General features: G+C 36.3%; 1 protein-coding gene across 2 annotated transcripts in view; it reads right to left on the reverse strand.

The window, feature by feature from the left end:
- Positions 1 to 27,780, reverse strand: part of BABAM2 (BRISC and BRCA1 A complex member 2) — a 419,181-nt gene that overhangs the window by 353,195 nt on the left and 38,206 nt on the right. The window contains exons 1-2 of one of the 2 annotated variants that reach the window (XM_046660583.1): positions 26,940 to 27,147; positions 24,117 to 24,193 (exon numbers count right to left, since the gene is read on the reverse strand). In XM_046660583.1, coding sequence (XP_046516539.1) covers positions 24,117 to 24,193; positions 26,940 to 26,983 — 121 coding nt within the window. In that variant the 5' untranslated portion in view covers positions 26,984 to 27,147. Of the gene's footprint in view, positions 1 to 24,116; positions 24,194 to 26,939; positions 27,148 to 27,780 lie in introns of those variants that run through there. The other variant, XM_046660582.1, reaches the window with a different exon arrangement.

A 27,780-nucleotide genomic window follows, 5' to 3' on the forward strand; every position in this document is an offset into this window, starting at 1 on the left:
TGATTAAAAAAAAACAAACATAAAACTACTACCAAAGTAAGAACAGTTAAAGATACATAAACTCTAGCCAAAATTCGCTGAAAGTATTTTTTTAAAAAATACAGCAATAGAAAATGAACAGTTCTTTAAAAGTAATGGTATCACAATGACAATTTTTCTGTTTGATAATTTAAATTTAAGTTGATGATAACAAAGGACAAAGATAGTCACGCTCTTGCCAGGAAAATTACGCAAGACAGAGAGAAACAAATCAAGCAGAGTCTCTAAGAGCAAGTTATCTACATGCACCGCAATTTTCAGGGAAGAGGTGGAGAAATAAGCAAAACACAAGTCACAACATCTCAGAAGTGCCAAGGTCACTTCAACACAGTAGATAAAAAATAAAACATTAAGCAATGGTGAAATGAAAGCATCTGACAGAGACTAACTGAAATATAGTAGAGTTGCTTATAACACAGAGGCAAATTCTATCTTCTAACTATAATACATGAGGCAAAGGTTTGCTACATCATGGTTGCCCCGTCACGAACACAGTGTTCTTTTATCCAGTAATAGCACTTCAATGAGGTTCTCCAGCATCTCTCTTCACACAACATTAATTAAAAGACTTCAACAACAAATTAGATATTTTACTCAGAAGAAAACCATCTAAAACTCGCAGGATTTCGAGACTCTTAAGAGTACAGTGAGACGTAGAGCATGTAATCCTTCACAGAAACAAACTGACTTGCATGTGGCTGGTGGCCAGATCGCTGGATGCCACAGAAAACATTCTTTTATAGAAGCAATTCTACTACTCAATTAACAACACTTGCTGAGTCCTCAATGTGGACAAAAGCCCTCAGAAGTTCCGTAACTAAAACTGTAGATTTGTTCCCCTCTCCTCTCAAGAAACCTGCTACTTAAAATCAAAGTCCCCACTCTAAAGGTGGGATCCCTTCCATTCCCCAAAACCACAAGCAGCTTTGGGTTATCTGAAATCCTAAAGAGTCACGTTGAGGTTCCGAATTCATGAACAGAGCCACAGTGGTCCATGGCACTCCTCTGGGGAGAATCACCTTTACTTCTTCTGAAGAGCTCAACGTACTTCACACTGACAGTATATGCTGTGCACAAAGCTCTCCCGAGGAAGGCAGACCATAGCGGCCTAATGCCAAGCCTTGTCTTTCCTCACAAGAGTATTTGTTAAAGGCCAGGAGCTCAATGAAGGCTGGTAATCTGTACTGTCTTCAATACTCTCCACCAGGCAGCCAGGCCCTCTCCAGACCTTCCATGTCTTGGCAGCTGACCTCAATTCCAACTTCATTCAAATATAAATAGAAATACATATATATTCAAATATATAGTCTCATATATACATATACAATTAATAATAATAGGTCAGTGTGAATTCCCCACCCTTTCTCCTCACAATTTACCCATTTCTTTCCTAATCCTTATGTCTCTTCCTCCTCCCTCTGGAGACTTCACCTCTGTACCTCTGCTTTTAGTCCCATCCCGTCCACCCTCCTACGGGCTCTTGTTCTGCTCCTGTTCTTCAGTGTTTATATTCTAATTACTAATGCTACCTAAAAACCCCAAAACTCACAGGTTTAAAATAACAACCATTTGATTATGCTCACAGATTCTGTGGGTTAGAAATATAGGCAGAATGCAGATGGGTGACACTTTTGCTCCTCACAGCATTGACTGAGATCACTCAGGGGTATTTAGCCAGTGGACAGGCTAGTTTGAAGGGTCCAGTACAGTTCCACTCACATGTCTGCTGCCTGGGCTAGGATAACTCCAGGGAAAGAACTGCCAACTGCAGTGCCTTCACGTGACCTCTTCATGTGGTTTGGCTACCTGACAGCATGGCAATCTCAAAGTAGTCAGACTTCTTATGCAGTGTGACGTTGGGCTCCAAGCACAAGTGTTCCTGCTAATAAGACGGAAGCTGTCTTGCCTTTTATGACCCAGCCTCAGGAGTCATACAACATTATTTGCATCATAGCCTATTGGTCAAAACAGTCACAAGCCCACCCAGATTCAAAGGGAGGAAAATTATACTCCAGCTCTTGAAGGAGGAGTAGTAAGGTCACACACAGTATAGAAGAGCATGTGGGACAGGAGATACTGTTGTGGCCATCTACAGACAATCTGCCAGTCTCCTACTACGCTGAATACTTCCTTTCAGTCTAAAATCATGCTCAGTCTAATCAACTTTTTCTTAAAATGTCCACTCTTAGTGCTGCCCATAGTAGGCTTAGGTAAAGAAATATGAGGTAACTTAAGGTAAGGGTGAAAGAATTAGCAAAAGTTAGGGGGTATAAGGCAAATTATGTGCCCAAGGAACGATGAGTAGATGACACTGGCAGGAACAAGATGTTCAGAAGGGAGAGCAGCACATAGAGTTGAAAATGAAGGTGGGAGACAAGACTGTCAAAGTCCTCTGGTTTAGTAGAGAAGGGGATAAGGAGAAGAGAGAATGCTGGAAAGGTTACGATGGTGCCAAACAATGGAGACCCTCAAATTCTGTGCTTCAGAATTTGGACTAAGTAGGTACTCAGTAATGACTGGGTACATGGTCGGGTGAAAGCACTTTGAGATTTGTGGGGGTTTTCTTTTCTTTCTAGAGGACATGGCCAGCCCTGCTAAAGCTGGTTAAAAAATAATAATAATAATACTAATAATAATTTGATGTTTGAGTGCAACTGCCTGTAACTTGTCTTACCCAAATGTAGTGAAATTACACTTAGAAAAAAAACAAAAAAGGAAAAACAGGAAGATAAGAACAATAAAAAAAATTAACTGGAAAAGAATCAATTTTGCAATTCGCTCTACATTAAGATGACCAAATTGTCTGATTTCAACATTTAGTAGCATTCATTCTTTAGTTACGACAGACCTTAGGCATACTGTCAAGCAACACATTTTACGTCTTACTAATCATTTCATGATCTGCTTATCAGATCCATCCCAAGGACAGAATGAAAAGCCCTGCTAGTCTCAGGACAAATTCAGCTGACTCTTTTCTTTTCTTCCCAATGTACTATAATTATCTTTCTATAATAAGAGATTAATCTATTAAGAGTTGTTCTTTAAAACAAAGTTGTTCTTTAAGTAAAACCGGTTAGTCCTATTCTAGCCCAAGTGTTGGCAAACTACTTGTGTGAGTCTTTTTCCAGGTTCTTTCTAAATATGCATGGCAACCTTGTAGATGTATATAACCTTTCATAGTTTTCTTTCCCTTTCTTCGGTGAGAAACTATGCTGTCCTTCCTCAAATCTTTAGATGCTCCCTTGTCCCACTGACGATCCCAAAAGTAGTATCCTTCCAGTAAAGACTATCCACATAAGACATATTCTTTTAGTGCCCAGATTTCACTCATTTAATAAACATTTCCTGATCTGCTACCATGTGGGTCATCTAGACCTTAGAGATCACAGAGGTTCCCACCCCTAGAGTTTAACAATATATTATTTCACAAACTACAGATTTTATTTTATATAAATAATCTGGACACAAAATTCTCCCATGTCTTGAATCCAAATTTCTTCCTTCATGCCATTCTTAGTGCATTATCAGGATCTGGGCTGTTTCTATGATGATACTGCCTGATGTCCATAAATCTGACTAAAATCCACCTTCAGAAAGCTCACTTTCTTTGGGTAGAGCAGCAGAATTTTTATCTTTCCTTTCTCTTCATTCATCTCAAGAACCAGAACACAAAAGAAACCATGAGCTACACTAATGATATTGTCAAACCTTACAGAACACGGGTTTTCATAAAGATGAAAAGAATCAGAAGTAGAAATGATCTGTGCCACGACAGATTGTTAAGGACACTATTTAAAACAACTCATGCTTGAATCTGTATTCTCCTTATAATATAACAGGTTCTTAGATGAACTGAGCTAAAGGCAATTCCCATTCTACATTAAAAAAATCAAGTTGTCAAATGTGACCTCTGAGTCATAAGAAAGGAGGAAAATTGCTCACTTTTCTAAATTCTACAACATAGTTCACCCACTATGGCATGATAAATAGGAACAACGAAAATGATACTTTCAACTTAACATGAAATAGTGAAGAAATATGCTTTAAATATCTGTGTTCCGTAGTGTCTGAAAATCAAAGCCCAAAACAAAACAAATCACCCTCATGTAACTCTGAAGACTTATGCACGACTTCATTTGCAATGAGGGTGAAGACGGGACCTCCACGAATGCACATATCTGTGTTATGGAAAAACCAGACAAGATTGACAAGTGTTGTCAAAGATCATTCCAGTTTTTGCCCTAGATCAACAAAATGGAAAAGGTAATTTCAAACTACTACCCAGCACTTTTAGAATATGCCAAAGTTTGAAGACTTTTTGTTCTTTCAAAGGAAGAAAGCAGTGACAAGTAACAATAGTGTACTTCCTGGCATTAGGAAGAGGGAGACAGGAGCTCTCCAGCTGCACTTCCTAGAGAAACATGCCAGCTGCCTTCTGCAAACTGAGATCAAATCAACAAGAATTTACAGGATAGCAGTTTATGATAGATGACCTAAAATACTGATCTGTTGCAAAGAGGATGTAGTGCAAACCACACAGGAACTGACAGGAAATCAGCCCTCAGGCTGGCACTTACACATTCAAGAAGGCTAGAAATCCTGAACCTTTGACAGGCAAATTTCATTAACTTCCTTTGTAGGAAGAGTTAGCCTTCAGAGGGAACAGTTAGAAAAATCTTGTTCACAGGTTTCTGGTACCTACTCCTCTTTAATAACACTGCCCCCCTGCCTGAATCAGGGATTTCCTCACATGTGTTAAAAATCCATCTAAGGTCTTATAGCACTACTTGACCAAAAAGCACATGTTTGCTGGCACACACCTTCATTCCCTCAGTCATGAGCCCACTGAATGCCATAAATGATTCACAGGCTGTGACGATGGCAAGAAGAAAAACTAATATTTGGAGTTCACCAAATAATGAGTCATACTCCTGGAAGAAAAGAAATCCTTATAATTGGCAGCCTTATGAAATGAAATTTTAAAAATTGTTTTGAACATTAATATTAATTCCATAAAAGTTGGCAAAAAGAAAACGATTGAGAAACATGTGATATTTGGTTTGCTTACCCCTTATAAAAGTCCAGTTCACGCTCCAAGAAAAAGAATGAGTAGGATATCTACTACCTATTCCTAGACTTGCCTTCTGGACTCACTGCTGCCAAGTTACTCATTCTCCCACACAACATTTTCCATACTAATTTTGACCCTTAAGAATCAAAAAGAAGTCTTGCCTTCTTTGCACCCAAATGCCAAAATGGAATCTTTTAGTATTTCACCTTCATAAATGGAATGTTTGAAAACAGGCCTCTTTGGCTGTGACATCAGTGAGTTACTGAGGCCTCCAAGGGCCGGAGGAAGCATTCCCAGTCCCTCGCAGTGCTGCTGTACTCCTACGGTGCAATCTGGCAATGGCCAGGGACCAAGTCTTTAAAGCTGTTTTATGGTATTTAACATATGGTCATAAATTGCTCAGTGCTCTAAAGAGGGGCTAAATTTGCCACCCCTATTGATGAGAAATGTTCTTATTTATTTAAATTTAGTGGCAAATTGGCATTTCTCCAGATGGAGACGTTTAGGCATTAAATACAAAGGAAGAACTAGCAGGAGAAGTTGTAACTTTTCTATACACTGAATGCAACCACATCGACTTAGGCATACAGCACCACTATCAAACAGGGTTTACCACACAGAACAATAAGAATAGGAAAAGATTCTAATTTCTAAGGCCCAGAAGTGGGGAAAATATAAATGTTATTCAGACTGCATAAGAACTTTAAAAAAACTCCTTTCTCCTCTCCGCTAACCTATTCCCATTCAGCTCTCTCTCTCCTTGTCCCTTCACACCCCTCACAAGTTAGATCTATGTGGTCAGCATCTGAAATCTACAAAACTCCCTGGAACTTCCTAAATCCCCTAGCATCCACCTTTCTATTTTGCCATATTTTTGGTTAAGTTGTTTATTTCTTTAATGGCTCTAAATTCCCCATCACTAAAGACATGATCCTACTAAAACATTTTGTTCCCTTACTTTTACAACCTAGCTCTGTAGCCAAAGGCAGAAGAAAAACAAGGATTTTTTTTTTTTTTTGGAAGAGTTGTTACTAATGGTATTAATGTGAAGGGTATCAAAAGGGAAATGTAAAGAGTAAAGCCATTACTGGTTTTCTTTTTTATGTGCTAATACAGAACTGGCTGAATAATACAAGATTATCTTGCCCAACTCTGAAAATGTGAAGAAGGATTTCAATAAACTGGAGGTTTGATGCCAGCCTGGGAACAGTATTAAAGAACTGTTCTTTGAAGAATTAGGCTGTTTATAACACACATCAGTATCACTTTTTAATTTCAATAGAAACAGAAGAGTCATATCTGCCATATAAACAAACATTTACATATAGATGGATAGATAGATAGATAAACATAGAGAGATATTACTAAGTATCAATATATACAAGTTAACATGACTGACATCATATCCTGGAAATTAAGACACGGCTCAGATCTTTTGGGAGAATGGAAATATGAAATCTCATACTTCCCCTAAATCAGACTAATGACTCAGTGAAAATCAACAAAGATCAGCAATCAGATAACACCACATAAAGCCTGCCATGCAGCCTGAAGTGATCAAGAGTTCCCATGCCAGCTCAAATGGTCATCAAATGCCCCAAAAGGTCTTAGGCCAATTTCTGTCTGACATATTCTAGTGATGAGGGCAGTTCAATGTCTTTAAGGGCCAAAATAATAAAGAAAAAGGGCTAGTTCAAAACAAATAGAAGCAAATCTGGGCCCACTATATGCTTCATTAAGGACCTAGTTTCCTAAGTACCCTTTATTCTGAAATCAGACCAGATTTTAAAAATCTCTGCTTTACCTGCTCTGAAAAAGTATGAGTCCCTCTTTTGTGATATGAAGATGCTATTGCCAGTGCCATAATCTTGCAAAAAAGGGAATCACCCTGGGATACAAAGATAGTTAATAGAAATGTAGGCATCTATTGTTACCAATTATGTACCCTCACAAGATGCTATACACTCACTAAGATAGTCCATATTTTAGGCCATAAAACAAGTCTCAACAAATTTAAAAGGATGTAAGTCATACAAAGTATGTTCTCTGTCTATAATGAAATTAAATTCAAAAATCAATAAAAGAAAGATATCTGAAAAATTCATAAAATTCTGGAAACTAAATAACACGTTTCTAAATGACACACAGGTCAAAAAAGAAGTCAAAAGGAAAATTAGAAAATATGATGAATTAAAATGAAAATACAACATATCTAGACTTATGGGATACAGCTAAAGCAGTACTTAGATAGAAATTTATAGCACTAAACACTGAAATTAGAAAAGAAGAAAGATCTTGGGGCTGGCCCCGTGGCCGAGTGGTTAAGTCTGTGCGCTCTGCTGCAGGTGGCCCAGTGTTTCGTTGGTTCGAATCCTGGGCACGGACATGGCACTGCTCATCAAACCACGCTGAGGCAGCGTCCCACATGCTACAACTAGAAGGACCCACAACGAAGAATATACAACTATGTACTTGGGGGCTTTGGGGAGAAAAAGGAAAAAATAAAATCTTTAAAAAAAATAAAAGAAAAAAAAGTTTAAAAAAAAAAAGAAAAGAAGAAAGATCTCAAATCAATGACATAAGCTTCTACCTCAATAAGTTAGAAAAATTAGAGCAAGTAAACCCAAAGTAAGGGAAAAAGAAATATTAAAGATCAGAATGGAAATTAATGAAATAGAAAACAGAAACACAACAGAGAAGATGGATAAAACCAAAAGCTGGTTCTTTACGAAGACGAATAAATTGAAAAATAAGCCAAACTGGTAAAGATAAAAAAGAGAGAAGAAACAAATTACCAATATCAGGAAAAGCAGAGGTGGCATCACTACAGATTTTACATATTTTTCTTTAAATAAGAGAATATTATGAAAAACTTTAAGCCAATAAACTCAGCAACCTAGAGGAAACAGACAAATTCCTTTAAAGACAAAAACCAACACTTACTCAAGATGAAGCACATAATCTGAATAGTTCCATAGGTACTAAGGAAATTTAATCAGTGCAGTCATGCACAGCATAACGTTTCGATCAGTGACAGACAGCATATCCAATGGTGGTCCCATAAGATTAGTACCACAAAGCCTAGGTGTGTAATAGGCTATACCGTCTAGATGGTTTAATGTCAGTACACTCTATGATGTTCGCACAACCATGAAATCGTCTAACAACGCATTTCTCGGAACATATCCCTGTCGCTGAGCATCGCATGACTATATTTTAAAACTTTCCCACAGAGGAAACTCCAGGCCCACATGCTTCCCATAGTGAATTCCACCAAACATTTAAGGAAGAAATAATATGAATTCTTCACAAACTATTCCCAAAAAATGAAGAAAAGGGTTCACTTCACAACTCATTCTATTGTGAAGCCAGATTTGTTATGATGCCAAAACTAGCAAAAAGCATTAAAAGAATACTACAAACCAACATCATTCATGAACATAAGTGCAAAATTCTAAATAAAATTTTAGCAAATTGAATCCAACAATATATAAAAGGGATAAATACATCATGACCAACTGGAGCTTATACCAGGAATGCAAGGTAAGTTGAATATTTAAAAATCAATCAATGAAATCCACCATATTAATAACATTTTTTTAAAAACTCCACATGATCATCTCAATAGATGAAGAAAAGTATTTGTCAAAATCCAACATCCATTCCTGATTTTAAAATAAAACAAAACAAAAACTCTCAACTAACTAGGAATAAAAGGGAACTTCCCCAAACTGATAAAGGGCGCCTGTGAAAAATACACAGACAACATTACTTAATGGTGAAAGATTAAATGCTTTTCTCCTAAAACCTGGAAAAAGGCGAGAATGTCAGGTCTCAATACTTGTATTCAACAATATGTAAGAGATTCTATGTAGCAGACAAAGGCAAGAAAAAGAAATAAAAGGCATTCAGATTGGATAGGTAGAAAGAAAACCGTCATTATGCACAGATGACACAATTTTCTACATGGAAATCCTATAGAATCTACACACAAGCTGCTATAACTCATACATGAGCTTAGCAAGGCTGCAGGATCCAAGATCAACAGACAAAAAATCAATTGTATCTCTATATACCAGCAATGAACAATCAAAAACTGAAACTTAAAAACAATACAATTTACAATTGCATCAAAATATATTAAATACTTAGGAATAAACATGACAAAAGAAGTGCAACACGTATACAGGCAATACTAAAAAACACGGAAAACTGACAAGCTGATTCCAAATTTTATTCAAAAATGTAAATGGACCTAGAATTTTTTAAACCATTTTGAAAAAAAGAACAAAATTAGAGTATTTATACTACTTAATTTCAAGACTTATTATAAAACTAGAGTAATCCAAAACAGTGTAGTATCACATAAAGTTAGACATATAAATCAACAGAACAAACTAGAAAGTCCAGAAAGAGCCTCACACATATATGGGTAATTAGTTTTTGACAAAGGTAAAAAGGCAATTCAGAAAAGAAAGAATATTCTTTTCAACAAATAGTACTAAAACAGATGGGTATCCATATACCAAAAATAAAAAAAAGAAAAATCCATACTTTGAAACATATACAAAAATTAACTCAAAATGCATCACAGACTTAAATCTATAAAATGATTAGAAATAAACAGTATAAAAATCTTTGTGACTTGGGTTAGGCAAAATTTCTTACATGACACCAAAAGTATGATCCAAAAAAGGGTAAACTGGACATCATCAAAACTCATGCTCTTTGGAAGAGTGAAGACAATGAAAAAGACAGACAAACAGGGAGAAAAATATTCGTAAATAATATATCTGATAAAGGACTTATACTCAAAATATATGAAGAACTCTCAAAATTTGATTATAAGAAAAATAATCCAGTTTAAAAAAATTGGCGAAATATTTCAACACTTTACTAAAGACAAAGCACTGTGAGGTTTATAATATATGAAGAAATAAAATGTATGACAACGATAGCACAAAGGACGGTGGCGGGGACGGGTGTTAGGGGAAAAAGAAGTATATACTATTGTTAGGTTCTTACATTATAAATGAAGAACTATAATATTTTTAACTTTAACTGTGAAAAGTTAAAGATGCATATTCTAAACACTAGAGCAGCCATGGAAAAAAAATAAAGCTAAGAAGCCAAGAGTAGAGACAAAATGGAATCCTAAAATATTAATTAATCCAAAAGGAAGGAAGGAAAGGAGAAAAAAGGAACGAAAAGCATATGCAACAAATAGAAAATAAATCGCAAGATGGTAAACTTAAATCCAACCATAGCAGTAATTACATTAAGTTAAATGATCTAAAAAGCAGAGATTCTCAAAAATAACAGAGTATAAATCAATGAAATATAAACCAGAATAACAGAGAAAAATCTACAAAACCAAAGCTAGTTATTTGAAAAGATCGATAAAATGGTTAATCCTCTAGCTAGACTAATCAAGAAAAGCAGAGGAAAGACACAATTTATCAATGTCAGGAATGAAAGAGGGGACATTAATATACATCACACAGGTAGCAAAAGAGTAATAAGGGAATGCTATGAATAACATTATGCCAATACATTCAACAAGTTGGAGGTAATGGACAAATTGTTTGAAAGACAAGACTCCAAAAGCTCACTTAAGAATAAGTAAATAACCTGATAGCCCTACAGATATTAAAGAAATTACATTCATCATTAAAAACATTCACACACACACACTCATTCTCCAGGCCTAGATGGCTTCCCTGGTGAATTCTATCAAACATTTAAGGAAGAAATAAAATCAGTTCTTCACAAACTTTCAGAAAACAGAGGAGGACTGAACACTTCCCAACTCATTTTATGAGGCCAGCATTACTTTGATACCAAAATCAAGCACAGAACTACAAGAAAAATACAGAAATACAGCATCAAATATAGATGTACACATCCTTAAAAGAACATGAATGAATCAAATACAGCATTATATAAAAAGGATAATACATAATGATCAAGTGGGATTAATCTCAGGAATGCGACATTGGTTCAACATTTGAAAATCAGTTTACTCATCATATTAACAAATGAGAGAGATAAACCACTACAGACAGAGAAAAAAAACCACCTAAAATATTAAAATTAAACTCTCAGCAAGTCAAAATAGATGGGAACTTTCTCAAATTGATAAACGGCACCTAAAATTGACAATTATACTTAATGATGAAAGACTAAACACCGTCCCCTTAAGATTGAAAATAAGGCAAAGATGTCTGATCTCATCACTTCTACTCAACACTGTGCTAGAGGGCCAATTCAGTTCAATAAAGCAAGAATAAGAAATATAAATCATACAGATTGGAAAGGAAGAAGCAAAACCATCTTCTTCACAAGAGATGTGATTGCTTTTTAAGAAAATACCTAAGGAATCTACAAAAAAGTTACTAGAACTATTAAGTGGATATAAGGACTTAGCCACATAGAAAGTCAATATACCAAAATCAATTGTATTGCTGACCTTAAATAAAACAGTCAGTTATTTTACCAACAAAATGGGCTTATTTGAGAATAGCAGAGAACTGCAATTTGGGACAAGCAAGCTATGGCAACCACAGGAAAGTCTGGCAAACAAAGGAAAGAAAATGTTACTTTATACAGAAAAAGAAGGAAGTTAGAAGGGACAGGTATGAGCAAAGTCCACCGGAAGAGAGCAGGAGTCTGGGATTGTGATGGTTTCTCATTGGCTGAGTTGTGGTGTTTTCCCACTGGCTGGGCTTGTTGGGGGACAAGGAGAAAGGGTACTAAAGTAGGCCACTTCCTGTTGGAGACTCAAGGTACACCTCTCACTGTTTGGGGTCTGTGGAGGGCAATGAGTGGGGGTACATGAGAGCTCCCTCTTCTGGCCTCCCGACTCCATTTTAAATGAGGTTTCCTTTTATTAATTTTCACAGTATCAACAGATTAGCAACAAAGAATTAGAAAAAGAAAGTTAAAAAAACGTATACTATAAATTAGCATTACAAAATGAAATATTTACAGGAAAATTTAACAAAACTTGTACAAGACTTGTTCACCAAAAACTTAAAAATACTGAAAGAAATTAAAGAAGACCTAAATAGAGAAGTTATCATTTCTATCGGTTGGAAGACTCAATGTTATTAAGATGCTAATTCTCCACAAATTGATCTCCAGATTTAATGCAATCGCAGCAGGATTTTTGTAGACATTTAATAAGCTGATTCTAAAATTTCTATGAAAATACAAAGCACCTAGGATAGCCAAAACAGTTTTGGAAAAAAAGTTGTAGGACTTACACTGCCTGATTGAGACTTACTATAAAGCTATAGTAATCAAGTCAGTGTTGTACTCACATACATATCATGAGAATACAATGTAAATACACATGTTTGACATATCATGGACTATGATAGATGGACATATGATAGGCATATCAATGGAATACAACGTAAAGTCCAGAAATGAACCCATACTTACATGGTTAATTAACATATGTATGGTCAAAATTAAGTAAAATAGATCAAAAGCCAAAATGTCAAAGGTAAAAATATAAAACTTCTAGGAGAAAATCTTTAAGACCTTCAGATAGGCAAAGACTTTAAACAAGAAGCCAAAAGCATAAACCATAAAAAAAAATTGTTAAATTGGACTTCATCGATATTAATGTAGGGGAGGAAGACATTTCCTCTTCCCAAATGTGGGTTCGTCTGGCCAGAGAACGAATTAAATTCACATGAGACAGAATAGCAAGAGAAAATTAAACAGAGCTTTATGAGGAACCATGGCCCGGGGCCTTTCTTCCCGAAGGAAGAAAGGGCACGAAGAAGTGGGGTGCACAGAGTGGTTATACAGCCCCAAGCAGGGTGTTTCACATATGATTGAAGTGTCCCTTTTACAATAGTCACGAGGCTGCTCTGTCAGCACAGCGCTTGATGGAAACGGCAGATAGGTCCGCTGTCTCAGTGAACGCCGCGGGGTGGCAGGTGTGTTACCTCGGCTGAGGGGTCACAGATGAGCGCTGCAATCGGTTCCCAGCCTAAAGAAAGATGCTTAATCTTTAAGGAGATGCCAACGTTGGGAGAGGGAGGGAAGTCAGTTACAGGAGGTTACCAGAGAAGCACAATAAAATGCAGATTTTAAGTCCTTGCCTTTGGTATTGATTAAGAGTTTCTAGAGAGAAGGTCATCGCCTTTCTTCTTCCTGGTACAGAGAGGGAGGCACCTTTCACAGATAGAGATTTACCTTACAAATGTAAATGTGTCCTAAGAAAGGGCAAGTTCCATTCCTCAGAGCCTCCTTCCCTGTCCCAATTTATCAAAAGCAATCAGCCTCAAATAATCCTGATGCCAAAGAGACATATCTCGGGGTGGCCAATTTCAGGTCCCTACATTAAAAACGTCTGCTCTTGGATACCATTAAAAAGATGAAAAGGGAAGTCACAGACTGGAAGAAAATAGCGACAAACTGACAACTTCTTTCTAAACTATATAGAGAACACTTATAACTCAACAAGAAAATGAACAATTCAATCAAAACATTGAGCAAAAGATTTGGACACTTCACAATAAAAGATATGTGAATAGCCAATAAGTACATTAAAATGCAAATTAAAGCCATAATGAGGTACCACTACATATCCATTAGCATGGACATAATTAAAAAGACCTACAATATCAAATCCTGGCAAGAACATGGAATAACTAGATTGCTCATAAATTGCTGGCAGGAATGTAAAATAGTACAACCACGTTGGAAAACAGTTTAGCAGTTACTTATATAGTTAAGCACACACTTAGCTTATAACACAGCAATACCACACCTAGGTATTTACCCAAGAAAATGAAAACACATCTCCACAGAAAAACATGTATGAAAATATAATAGCAGATTTATTCATAACAGTCAAAAACTGGAAACCCAAATGTCCTTCAATAAATGAATGAATAAAAAAAAACCTGTGATATATCCACACAATGTTATACCATTCAGCAATAAAAGGAACAAAAGTCTGATACAAGGAATAATATGGCTGAATCTTAAAAGCGTTATGCTGAATGAAAGAAGCCATACACCAAAACTACATAGTATATGATTCCATTTAGTACATGAAATTCTAAAAGAGGCAAAACAGTTTTAGAGCCTCAGAGAAAAGATAAGGCTCAGGGATTAGGGGCATGGTGGTGGAGGTGACTGACTTGAGGAGGGAAAGAAATGTTCTCTATCTACGGAGAACGGAAATGTTCTATGTTCTTGACTGCAGCGCAGTTACACATGTGTTTACAACTGCCAAAATGTACAGAACGGTACACTTAAAATGAGTACATTTTATATTAACTGTAAATTATGCTTCAATAAAGTTAATAGTAAAAAGTGGGATAAATTTCTATTTCAGCACTACTGTGTGATTAAATGAGATCACGTATATAAACAAGCCTAACTCTCTATAAAATAAATGCTCAGTAAGTTAGTTTAGCAATTATCTCAGTCATTTTTTAATAAACTATAATCAGCATCAAAGCCAGATTATATCTATAGTTAGCTATAACTGACTTTACAAATTTAAATTAATAATAATAAGTCGCTATTCTTCAAATTTTTCTAACATTCCATGAATTCCAAGAAAATAAAATATTCTGAAATCCTAGGACAAAGAATCCTCAAAATCTGAGGGAGAGATAACGTCTAATCCACAAAATTAGCACTTCTTACTTGCCTTTCAATGAGCATTTTTTTAGAACATTCACTAAATCAAAGGTGACCTGCCTCCCTAATTAGCCTCTAAAAATACCTTGAATGCTAGATAATAATAATCTTTAAGTAAATGAATCTTTTAAAAAGATAAAAATAAAAGTAAAATGAACTACGCTACCAAGGAAAATTATGCCTCTCAGCATGATGCAAAGCACTAAGTCCCTGGACATCGTGTCCAACTTTTTACTCAGCTCAACTGTTATGAATTATAGTAAAAATGGTTCACTCCTACTCTCCTTGCAGGTGATCTTAGAGACTAGAAGAGAGCTGGCCAAGGAGCCTCCTAGAGAGCACATCCAGTAGAATGGCAGATTTGTGAGCGCAAATGAAGAACCAAATATGTCACAAATCAGTCAGGCTACTTTATTTCCTTGGTCCATCGTTCTGAAGCCAAAACAATGTAAACAAAAGCAGAAACAGGAAAAGCAGGGTATTTGAGAAGTACAATGAGCAATCGGTTGTGTAGGCTTATGACTTGGATTGTTGTCAGCTGAGCCCGACTAGGGGGACTGGAAGGAGGGAGTGGCAGACTGTGAGAGGCTTGAATGCTAGGCTGAGGGATTCAGTCCTCAGATACTGAAGGGGAGAGAGGAGGGGTTATAGCAGAAGGATTACTCGGTTAACACTTCCCAAACAGGTTACTTTAAACAATACAAGAAATTTTACACAAAACAACATTGTCATCCCAACAAAATTGCCCACAGCTAGAGCCACGGTAGCCAGCTTTTGGACCTACTGGCCAAAGTTCAAAATATAAGGTATAAGAACAAACCAAAGTGCAAAATTCTCATAGATATGATTAAATCAACAGAACCTTAATCTCTCTTTCAGCTGATGCAACAAACGTCACAACGCCACTTGGGTCCTTCAGGTGCTACCAGTTTGGTATCCAGTTTCTGTTTGACAGCCATCAGTGCCCAGCCCCAGTGTCTCTCTATCTCTACAATGCTGCATAAGAAAGATTTTAGAGGAATAGAGCAGGGAAAAAAAGAGCATTCTGAGCTTACTATGCTGATTGTCTAAGACACAGTAATATGTAACAGACTTGAGATGCAGGAAGCACTGTGTTAACTCACACACACACACACACACACGCACACACACACAGCAGTCAAACCACTTGAGACAGGATCAAAGATGAAGTTGAATTTCAAGATTCAGTGAAGTAGAACTTCTAGAACCCTATTTGCAATATGTCTGTAAAAAATCTTTGCATATGTCTGACCGCTGTTCAATTAAATAGTCCCATTTAATAGCAGTTCTCAGATTAGCTACATTTTGCTGTAATCATTCCCCCAAAAATAAAAATTTAAATTTAGTGAGGTAGTATTGAAGCCTGGAAATAAACAGTAATTTTATACGGCTCCTCTGCAAACATGGGAGAAAATCTATTATCCCAATCATAATCTATTTTTTTCATTTTCCCCTAAAAAAAAAACTTTTCCTCGGAGAAAGTCTTTCAACTTTTGAAAAGTCTTTCAAAACCTTTGGAGATAATTCTTTGGCATGACTTCTTCACTCTGTTGCAAACGGCTTTGAAATATTCATCATTCCTCAGACGATAAACAACGGTATTGCTTCTATTGTTAAAGACAAAGGGAAAATGTCTATAGTTTCATTTGGAAGCTCTTTAGAAAGAATTCCTGAAACAGTGGAATAGATACCTCTCTGGGCACCTGCCCAGCCCATGCTTACCTTGTGCTAAAACTGGCCTCTAGTAACCAGGTTGATAATACACGACCCAGAATTCCTGGCCATTTGACTGAATCACAAGTGGACACCCAGCCCAAGCTGCCAATCAGACCCTCCCTCCCAGGAATTTAGGCTCAAAGACCTTAGACTGTCTCTGGTGGCCTTGAACTGAGTTACCACAGAGTGGGTTCAGGAAGCCATTTCTACTCTATGTGAGGAGAAACAGAAATCTGGAGAATATAGTGACAATAGAATACGCTGCAGGAGAAAGAGACAAACAAGGACACAGATGCTGACTGGCTACTATGGTGTCTACCATCCTTGCAGTCCCTGGTTCCAGCCCCTGTGAGGCCTGGCTATATTTCCTGCCCTTAGGCACCATGGAATTCATTTAATTCCTTATAAAGACAAACAAACTCTTTAATTTATGTTTGTTCCAATGGGTTTCTTATAACCAAACAATCTCTGATTAAAATAAATTGTTAGTATGAAAAATAGAAATTTTAAACAAAAGATAATTTCATATTTGAAACGAATGTTAGCAAACCATTTGATTTACCAGCCACAGACTTGCTTGATATAACTTAAAATATTTCAATAATCTCTCTTTATAGTTACATAAATAGTGTTATTCAAAGAACTTGCAAAACTGAGAATACTTCAGAGTTCTGTCACTTCTATCATTGCTAGATCCACAGAATGAACATGGTTCATTCACTCCATAAACACTTATTGAGCCACTCTAAATGCCAGGTAACAAGCTAAAGATTGGAAATAAAATATAAGCAAAAGAGTCTCACTCCCTCCCCTATTAAATAGGGCACACAAAAACACAAACAGTAATTTCTTCAAGAGCTAAGCACTGTAGAGCGTGACGAGGGTGGCTATTTTTACAAATACGCATTTATATGAAGCTCACTGATCTTCCTCTCTGATTTCTGCTATAATTGGTCAATGTTTTTAGTGGCACCATCCTAGATATTAACATGTATTTTATCTAAATCAATCTTTATCACTGTAGATTGACTTTTCCAATCCTGTTTAAGTAAGTACTAGCTGTCTCTTCTACAATCGTGAAATTCAAGAACTTCTCTTTAATTCAGACATCCTTTGATATTTTCCATGAGAATCTTACACAGACTAGCAACTCTTTCACTGCTCAACAGTGTCTCTTCACATTAAAAGAGCTGAGGAAACAATAACGTCATTCCTAATGTACTGTAATCTTCTGGTCTTTTTTATTTCAGTTATTTAATTTTGGATGTGGGTAATTCTGTAGGCATCAATTCATGAATTCATGGGTAGAAATATGCCCTCTTCTTTGTCTTTCACTCTCATTCTCAGTAACTGCACAAAGTTTCCTTTATTCACAGATGAAACATTTATAGAACTGTTTTCTAACATATAAAATATTCTGAAATATAAAATTTAATTACACACTATTTTCATTTATCTGCTTCAAGAGGGCAGAGTAAAATATATAAATATAAAGACAAAATTGAAACAGACTCCAAATCTGCAAAGTACTATATATCCTTCCTGTTTTCTGAATTGTTAAGAGCAATGTTCCAATTACAAATTCTTTGTATAGTAAATAACTTCTAAAGACTGAATTTCTGTTGGCAAGGGACTGATACAGTAACAGAATGCCACATTCTTTATAACACTACACTTCAACCAACAAAAATCTGAACACTGATTCATTAATTCACGCATGCATTCATTCCATTCCTTCAACAAATTTTCTTTTTTTTTGAGGAAGAATAGCCCTGAGCTAACATCTGCTGCCAATCCTCCTCTTTTTTCTGAGGAAGACTGGCCCTGAGCTAACATCCATGCCCATCTTCCTCTACTTTATATGTGGGACACCTGCCACAGCATGGCTTGCCAAGCAGTGCCATGTCCGCACCCGGGATCTGAACCAGCGAACCCTGGGCTGCCGAAGCAGAACATGCGAACTTAACTGCTGTGCCACTGGCCGGTCCCTTTCAGCAAATATTTAATTGAAAATCTTTGCTATGCCAGAGACTCCATCTCTAACTTCACTGAGCTTAAAGTTATAAAATAAAATTACTTTAAACACCAAATACTTTGATTCAGCCTTGGTTAAAATTATAGTTTAAACCACACACCACAAGTTTTCAATGGGATTTAATGAGAAACGTTAGATAAAGAAGTTGTTTACATAAACCATTCTGAGATTGTAATGCATTGAGTTAGCAATTACTCTTTGCTTAGAAAGATAAAGGCAAAAGAGAATATTTATCTAGTAGTTACCATAGAATATAATTTAAATCTGTACTTATTCAGTTTCTTACTACCATAAGTTAGGTTTCACTCTAGGTCTGTTTCCTAAAGAGGGCAAAGAGCTTTTCTATTTGCTGTGATAGTTATTTTCCAAGGATTATTAAACTATGTAACCTTTCAATTATGTATATTTGTTTTAGAAAACTACATTTGTTAAAACATTTCTTGTAAAGAATTGTATTTGTTTAAAGATGAAATATTATGTTAGTTATAGGAGGTTGAACTCAATCACCAATCTTGTGATAATTAACCACGATAACCTTATTGATAGACCGAAGGTTATAAAACTTGACGGAGTAGAAACATGTAAAAGTCTTTGTCCTTGCAAGATTTTTTTTAAATAAAATAGAGTAAAAAAAAAAAAAGAAGTGAGTCTAACACTAATTTTACAGCAATGCAAAATCTTGCTGTTCTCTAAGAGAGAAAAACAGATTCTTTACAAATTCCTAATTTGCCACAAAAGATTTATTCCTTTACAATAATTTCGTTGATACAGTAAATTATCTACTTCCATGAACTTTAAACCATGCAGAGTGAAGCTACACTAATTACTGAGGTTAATAAAATGTCAAAGTGCTGTACATTACTCCTACTATCAACACATCATGACTCAAGAGACTCCTCTTAGAAACATTTATTAAAAAACTGTAAACAGAATTATTTTTTTTTTTTTTAGGAAGATTAGCCCTGAGCTAACACCCGCCGCCAATCCTCCTCTTTTTGCTGAAGAAGCCCGCCACAGCATGGCTTGATAAGTGGTCCGTAAGTCCGCACCCAGGATCCGAACCAGTGAACCCTGGGCTGCCAAAGTAGAGCACGTGAACTTAAATGCTGCGCCACCAGGCCGGCCCCTAAACAGAATCAATTTTGAAATAATTTTAAAATAAGTACAGTTAAAAAGAAAGAAACTTTAAATAATCATGGCCTAAACATTATACAAATTAAGAAAAATAAAATAGCCTTGCTATATAATCACTGATATGAACAAATTTATGTAGGCAGATTCGTAAAACACCAGGTCTAATAAAAATGGTTTAATTGATCTTGACTTGAGTTTTAACTATGTCTTTGTTTGTTTTTATTTTCTTTATGTAAATTTTTCAATTTTTACACTGTCAGAGAATAAGGACATGTTTCATAATTTATCTAATTTCATTTATTTTTGAGGATTCTATCGCATTTTCAACAGACATTAAAAGCAATTTCCATCTGGAAATTTAAAGACGTTTATAGTTTGGCCTCCATACTGAAGCACTGGGGTACCTCAAAGGGTACCAATCTAAGAGTTTTTTAGAAAATTTTTTAAAGCAAGAGGTGAAATGTTACCTTAAACACTATACTTTCCCAAAGCCCAGAAAGAATTTGTTCATAACATCACTTTGCTCTAGTCTGTTAAACCAAATCTTTCCCGGCTCTGCACTCCCTGTCATACCTTGGTTCCAACACTAAACTTAATTATATGACCAACACCCTTCAGAAAGCCTTCCTAAATAACGTCAAGAATTTCAGAAAGAAATAATAAAAACTCCTTCTTCCGATTCAATGAACTTTTGTAAATATAGTGTCCATAATCATTGCCTTTTCCTTTTATTTGGTTGAGGAATGCTTAAGGCTAGGATCTTGACTCAACTTAATGTGCAAGAGCTTCAGTATACAAAGTTCACTTATTATTCAATTATAGAGCATTCTATGGGCTAAATTAAGGCCCTAGTACATAATGATGATATCAAGCAATAGCTTGATAAGACATAATTAACTTATAATGTGAATATCAGTCCAAATACCCTAATTGCTAATGTTATAAGAGGATTCCCATGAAAATCTTATAGTAATGAGAAGATATAGGATATTAGTAAATGCTTACTAACATAAACTCATACAGCTCGAAAGATCCTTGTGAAGTCACATTATTTTTGGCTCAAGGCTGTGGACTGACCACACACATGTATTTCTTCTCTCTTCTAAGACCCACTCTTCCATTAAATGATAGTGAAGAAACAGAAAGATAAAAATCCAAAACAACAGGAGAGTAAAGAGGAAGGAAAGAGAGTAGCAACCAGGAGATGAGACATTTCAACAAATTCCTAGAAGGCAGCTGCAGGTGGAACAGTAATACTCAATGAGACAGGGCAAAGAAAGCTTTGGCTGCAATAAAGTGAAAAAGAGGCTACTGATGAGGAGGAAGCCATCTGTCCTGGTAAAGTCATAAAAACTTGCAGTCATCTAGTGTACAGAGACACAAGAAGGAGACACAGAGATAAGAACAGGGAGTTTTAACTAAAAGCTCCATGGGAACTAATCTATATACCCATCCCCCTAAAATGGCATGGTGGCCAGATGTATATCCCCAAGAAAAACATACAGAGGATTTTCTAAAGAAATAGAACAACCTATTTGAGGAAGAGCTAGAACAGTTGAACTCCAAAATAAGACACACAGAGGTTCCTCATACTAATAGCTGGCCCACCAGTAACCCACACACTCAATAAGCCCTGATGACCTATACAGAAGACCCAACAAGAGGTTTTTTGGGGTGGGTTGTTTTTTTGGTCTTTTTTTTTGTGAGGAAGAGTGGCCCTGAGCTAACATCTGTGCCAATCTTCCTCTATTCTGTATGTGGGATGCTGCCACAGCATAGCTTGATGAGCAGTGCATAGGTCCAGACCCAGGATCTGAACCCATGAACCCCAGGCCACCGAAGCAGAGTGTGCAAACTTAACCACTACACCACTGGGCCAGCCCACCAAATCAGAGTTTTATTGTCTGTCTTAACATAAATGGACAACCAAAAACCACCTTTTACTTAATGCATGGCTATAGAATAACAGAGGGGGGAAAAAAAAGAGGATAAACAAAAACACAACCCCTGGGGAAAATTTAAAATAATTCGGAAAACAGAAGAAAATTTTTTTTAAAAACTCTATATCCTTTTAAAGCTTTTAAGATATTGTACTTGAAAAATAAGAACAAGATGTTGTGAAACAGAGAGCAAGAGCAAGAAAGAGCTCTTAGAAATTAAGATATGTAATTATGACTGTGGTAATAAAAAATTAGTAGAAGGGCAACAGGAAAGGTGGAAGGGGGGAGGGAGGAGAGGAATCTGAGCAAGTTATTCGAGACAGTATTCCAGCAAGATAAAGGGATACCTGTTTACCAAGACATACTTCTACAAAACAGAATTTTCAATACATAGATTCTAAAAACCAAGGTCAAATCCAAGAAAATAACAAAGGTAAATTCCATAGTGATAACCAGGAAGGGGCAGGCCTGCAGAGCAATCATTCAAGCAATTCGTTGTAGAAGACAATCACAGATTTAGAACAGACAATAAGTTATCAATCCAAAGGAAATAATAGAAGACAAAAGTTGGGAGGTGAAGGAGCTCATCTTATAAATTAAGAAGCCAAAAGACACTATCCAATAGTTTCTTAATGGGAAACTAAATCGAAGCATAAAGGGTTCATCATCATTGCATAGAGATTGTGCTTAAGTAATCACAGTGCTAATGGTGTGCCAGGGACTTACTAAGAATTTTTAGGGACTGCTCATTTGACTGTACAATACAATGCCTAAAGTGATCTTATAACAATTTTAAAGGTACAGGGTAACCAACACAGGAACCAACAGCAGTGAAATAACTGCATTACAGAAGAGGAGAGAAAGACAAAGGGTGCAGTGAAAACAGGCTGATGCCTCATGAATCTGAGCAGGAAGTCAAAAGATAATAATATCTAAAATTGATAAGTCAAGAAACAGAGGCATAAGCATATTATTTAGATATATGGAGATCATCCCCAGAGAACTAAACACTCAAACAATTTAAAAAAATTTTAAGTGATTCCCTTGGGAAACAGGACTAGGACTGGGGAGAAATGGGACAAAGAACTACTACTTTCATACATAAAAAAATCTCTGAACTATTTATATACTTAACCATGTGAATGATTAACTTTGATATTTCTTTTAAATTTAGTTAATTTTTTTCAAAAAAGCAGTAATCTAATCTATCCTACTACCCTCAGGCAGCTGAAATTCTTCTCTATTTTAATGGTTTCCAGAGAATGACCTAATAATGCAAGGTTAACAAGTTAGCATGTCACAAATTTTCACTCCATGTTGCATATGGTAATCTAATATAAAGTGATTCTACAGAATAATAAGATGTGGCCCCACCTGGCCTACAATGATAAAACACAGTCTATGGTCTGAAAGGCACTGTTGACTGATCTGTCCCCTCTTTAACATCTATGTTCTTTTTCTTCTTTTTAAGAATAGAGATATTTTAATAGCCTGTTCACCACAAGTATAGGTTCAAGAAAGAAAATTCCCGATGAGATTATTGATACTAACCAATCAAAGCTATCATCATTTCCACACTAAGATAGAGCTTCAGTACAGGTATAATGGCAGAGAAGGCCTGATGCAGCCTAGACAAAGGCTATAGATGGTAGACTAAACACAACAGTAGGTCTTGCATACTATTCATGAAGATCACAAACTAGCGGTCCAAGAGCTCAATTTGAGGCAGCCCACAAACACATTTGGTTTGGCCTGCATAATGGTGGCCCACACTACGTTTTTAATTTTTAAAAAGTGGCCAACATCTAAAACTGACAGATTCATATAAAAGTTCAGATTTCCATCTTCTCTCAATAAATCAATAGAGGCAGTCCCCTGGAGACAGGGTAGGTGTGCCTCAACTTGGCACATCTAGCCCGCTTCCCTCATTTATGTTACTGGTCTGGCCCCTGCAGCCATTTACATTTCTGATCCTTGCTATAAGAGAGATAACAGGTTGACACTCCTAACCTGTGCCAAGAGTCTTTGAGGTAGGACTCTCATACTCAGTGGCAGTCAGGAGTACATCAGTGACAATGGTGCTTGGCAACAGTGGTTCCAGAAGGGGGTTATCAGTAGTCATGGACAGCGGCCATTCTTACCTAAACAATGTTTCTAAATGGTCAGGTATTTTAAAGCAATGGACTCTCTTTATTGAGGTATTACCTAAGATCTCCCTATGGAGAAAAAAATATATAAGAATTACTGCACAGGCCTAAAAATTAAGAATTTCTGTGTATGTCTATTTGACCACAATTTATTCCTTGCCAACTGCCTTACTTTGACTAGACCTAGGATTGAAAGACATATTTTTTAAAAAAGGTAAATCCTAGTGATCAAAGTATCCTAGGAGATAACACTTAACAGCCAGAAACAACAACTAAAGCACAAAGTCCAATAAGTAGCACTGTAATCTACATTTTCAGTAAAATAGTCATCATTTACTTACATTTTAATGTCTCTCCAGCATATGGTATGTGCAGTTTAAATCGGTCACAGTTGGGTCCAGGAGTCAATGACGTGCAGCTTTAAAAAGAGAGAAGAAAAGATTTTCTTTAACCCCCAAATATTTATGATATTTAATAAAGTAAATTAAAAGTGATCCTTACAGATAAAAGATTAAAACACTGGCTTATAGAACAAAATAAAAGCCCTTAATGGTCATGGAGGCCAAGACAATAAGACTTGCCCTAAAACAAATAATTCATTTGTCTCACAACAAAACTTACATGCCTTCTAACAACAAACACCAGCACTGCTTCAACTACTTCTCTCAAAGAAGGGCATCGCGATTTTCAAAACAGGTATATCATTCAAAACAGGTCTGTAGTCTCTGATGCCAAGAATTGTAAAAGAAGAGTAGTTTTATGGTCATATTTTAAATATAGACTCTTAGCTTTCACTCAGTTAGTACTAAAAAGAGCCCACTTTGGGCCTTTTTCTGGTACCAGACGATTTTCTCTCTTTCCATGTAGGTAAGCTGCTTCCTCTAGATTTGGCACCTAGTAACTTACATCTGCAGGAGAGCACAAGGCACTGCACTCAGTTTCAGATAAAATGCAAATTTAAAAGGGAGGGTGAGTTAGTCACTCAGGTCTCAACAGCTTGTTGGGTTTTTTTTAATCTATTACTTCACCAAGTTATACATGTTCTTTGTTCTTTACACAGATTTACTTTACGATGTATCTTTCATGATCTTACAAGTCATAACTTCAACTGCATAACAGCAGTATTGGCTTCACAAATTAATAAAATATTAATATGAAGTCAAATGAGTAAGTTATATGTCTTAATTTAGTTTTAAAAAATGAGGTTTTTAATTCATAAAGTAAACAAGGAGGCTAATTTTCTTTCATAATTCCAAAAGCGGCTCTGAAGCATTTCTGAAAAAGAACCTACGAAAGTAGTTTAATGGATGGAAGCACTGCTGGAATAAACGTACAGCTTCCCTGGGTGACCTCTGAAGGTCAATAGCCATTCGAAAATAAATCTGAGAACTGTGGGCTCCAAAAAACAAACTCAGACTTCATATTAGATTTACTATTGCTTTTTCCCAAAACTATTTGAATGTAAAGAGAAAAGAACCAGAAAGAAACTTTAACTCAGACGTATTTAACATAAATCACTAGGTTGATGATTCTTCTTTTTCTTTAGGGGCCAACAAAAACATCAGTTGATAAACTAAAAAACAAAGTCCTGGCAGTAACTGCATCGTAACCTATTTTAATTTTTCACAGGTTTTAAGAAAACATTCTCTTTTACCTTTCAAAACAAAAAATTCTTCAAGACACATTTTATTAAAGGTACTAAAATATTTCCCTTATAGTATAATCTTTTCTAGCCCACAGCACAGTGAAAACACTTATGGAAACACACAAATTACTGCATTACAAAACATAAAGCATAATCTAATGACAGTAATGACCCTACAAGGAACACTAAGAATTTTTTCTCTTACGTTATATTTAACCAATAATGCTTTAAAATGATTTTTTTAAAAAACTATTCACTTGATTGTGTCTTTTGGGACTTAAAGATCAAATAATCTATGTATATAGCTTAATGACTGAAGTTATCAATTGTACAGGAAATCCTCAAGATTAATCCGATTCTAGTTTGTGTGAATAAGTAACTCGGCCTTCTTCAATGTGAAATTAGTTCTGAATTGTTACACTCACTGTTGAGCCATATTTTGCCTTATCTACTTTATGCTTTAACCAGAACTCGAAAAGACTTTTTGCGCTCTGCCCCTTCACCTTCCTCCCTTACAAGTACAGCTGGTTCCAGCCACCTTAGGATGTTAAAAAGTACATTTCTCCATCTGAGTGATTCATTCACTGATTTTTTTCACTTAGATAAGATTTATTGAGCATTGTTCTAGCATTAGGAATACAGGGTGGACAAGAAAGACAAGACCTACAGTCTCATGGAGCTTCAATTCTGGCAAGGAAGAAGAAATGATAAACAAGAGACAAATATATAAAGATGGTTTAAGATCGCTAAAAGTTATAAAGAAAATTAAATAGCGTGCTGCACTAAAACAGGAGCTACATTACACCGGAAGATTGGGGAAGACCTCTGGAGGAGGTGAAACCCGAAACCTGAATAACACGATGGGGCCAACCATGCAAAGTTCTGGGGAAGAGCATTCCAGGCAGAGGAAACAGCTGGTGCAAAGGCGTGAAGGCAGGAACAAGTCTGATATATCTGGGGGAAGAAATCTTGATATATCTGGGCAAAACAGCTACAGCAGAGTGAATGAGGGAGAGAACAGCAAAAGATTAGGACAAGGGGGAAGCAAGGGACAGATCACGCGGAGCCTGTAGGTGGTGGCAATTAATTCAGGTTTTATTCCAAGCACAAAGCAAGGATTTAAGAAGAGTAATATTATCTGGTTCTATGCTTTTAAAAGATCACCCTGTCTACTCTATGGAAAGAGAGACTGCAAAGTGGTAAAACGGAAACAGGGAGCCCAGATAGGAATCCATTTCAGGCAAGAAAGATGATGGATTCTTGGACTGGGGGAGCAGCAGTGGCGATGGTGACAAATGCATTTACTGGATAGGGATGACTCGCAGAAGAGCAAGACTAGGGAGAAGGGAAATCAAGAGTGTAAAGTGTGAGAGGCACCCAAATCTTATACGGAAGCACAGCCAGATTAATGGGTGGGCTTGCCAATCTATAAGGGCCACTAAAACATCACAGAAAAGATAGAGGAAAAGTTTACCAAAATTTACCTTAGAGAAAGTATGTTGTTGGAAAGATCACTTACATGGAGTGGGGAAGTGGGGGGAGGTAACACTCCCCAAAGAGCATGCCCACATTAAAATGGCTACTCTCCAATTAACCGCAGGGCTTCTGTTTTGCAATATACAAACTCGGGGCCAGGAGCTGGACTGTTCAAGGCAACAGAGGAAAGGCTAAGCAGCCATCAGCAAGTCTCTCTCCTATACAGCACTGCTTCTCCTTCAGTGAAATGCTGAGCAAATTATTTAAAACATCTGTCATGTTCTATCTTCTGTATTACCTAGGATAAACAGATTTATGAGAAACAAGCCAATGTCATGTTACCTAAAGGTTCTTTTAAGATTAAACTAAAATGTGCCCCCTTCTTAAATTTCCTCTGTCTAAAATTGGTTTTGGTCACATTATTTAATTTACAGTGAAATTTCAAGTCACATCTGTAAAGGAGAATATTAGTTTTTCTGTTAATCCAAAAAGGGCATGGGTTAAAAAGAATGAAAAATACATATGAATAGTATGATTCCACTTAAGGAAAACATCTGTGTGTGTGTGTGTGTGTCTATGTACATAAATAGATTTCAAAAAGGAGAGTCACCAAAATGCAGCAAGATTTTGAGTGATTTTTACCTTTCTTCAATTACCTCTCAGCATTGTTTTGATTTTTATAATAAACATGAAGTATTTTACAATTACATAAATATTTTAAGGCTAAATACATCCTTTTTATATCTGACTAAAGAAACTTGGCTATGATGGCTTGATTTATCTTTTTCTTCTAAAGTGCTTTACTCCTTTTCAGAAGGAAAGAATGCAGAGTGATTTACTGAGGAACAGTCTTCAAGCAAAGTATATAAAACTCTTTATATTGT

Source organism: Equus quagga, chromosome 5 (assembly GCF_021613505.1).
Source record: "Equus quagga isolate Etosha38 chromosome 5, UCLA_HA_Equagga_1.0, whole genome shotgun sequence".
Lineage (NCBI taxonomy): Eukaryota > Metazoa > Chordata > Mammalia > Perissodactyla > Equidae > Equus > Equus quagga.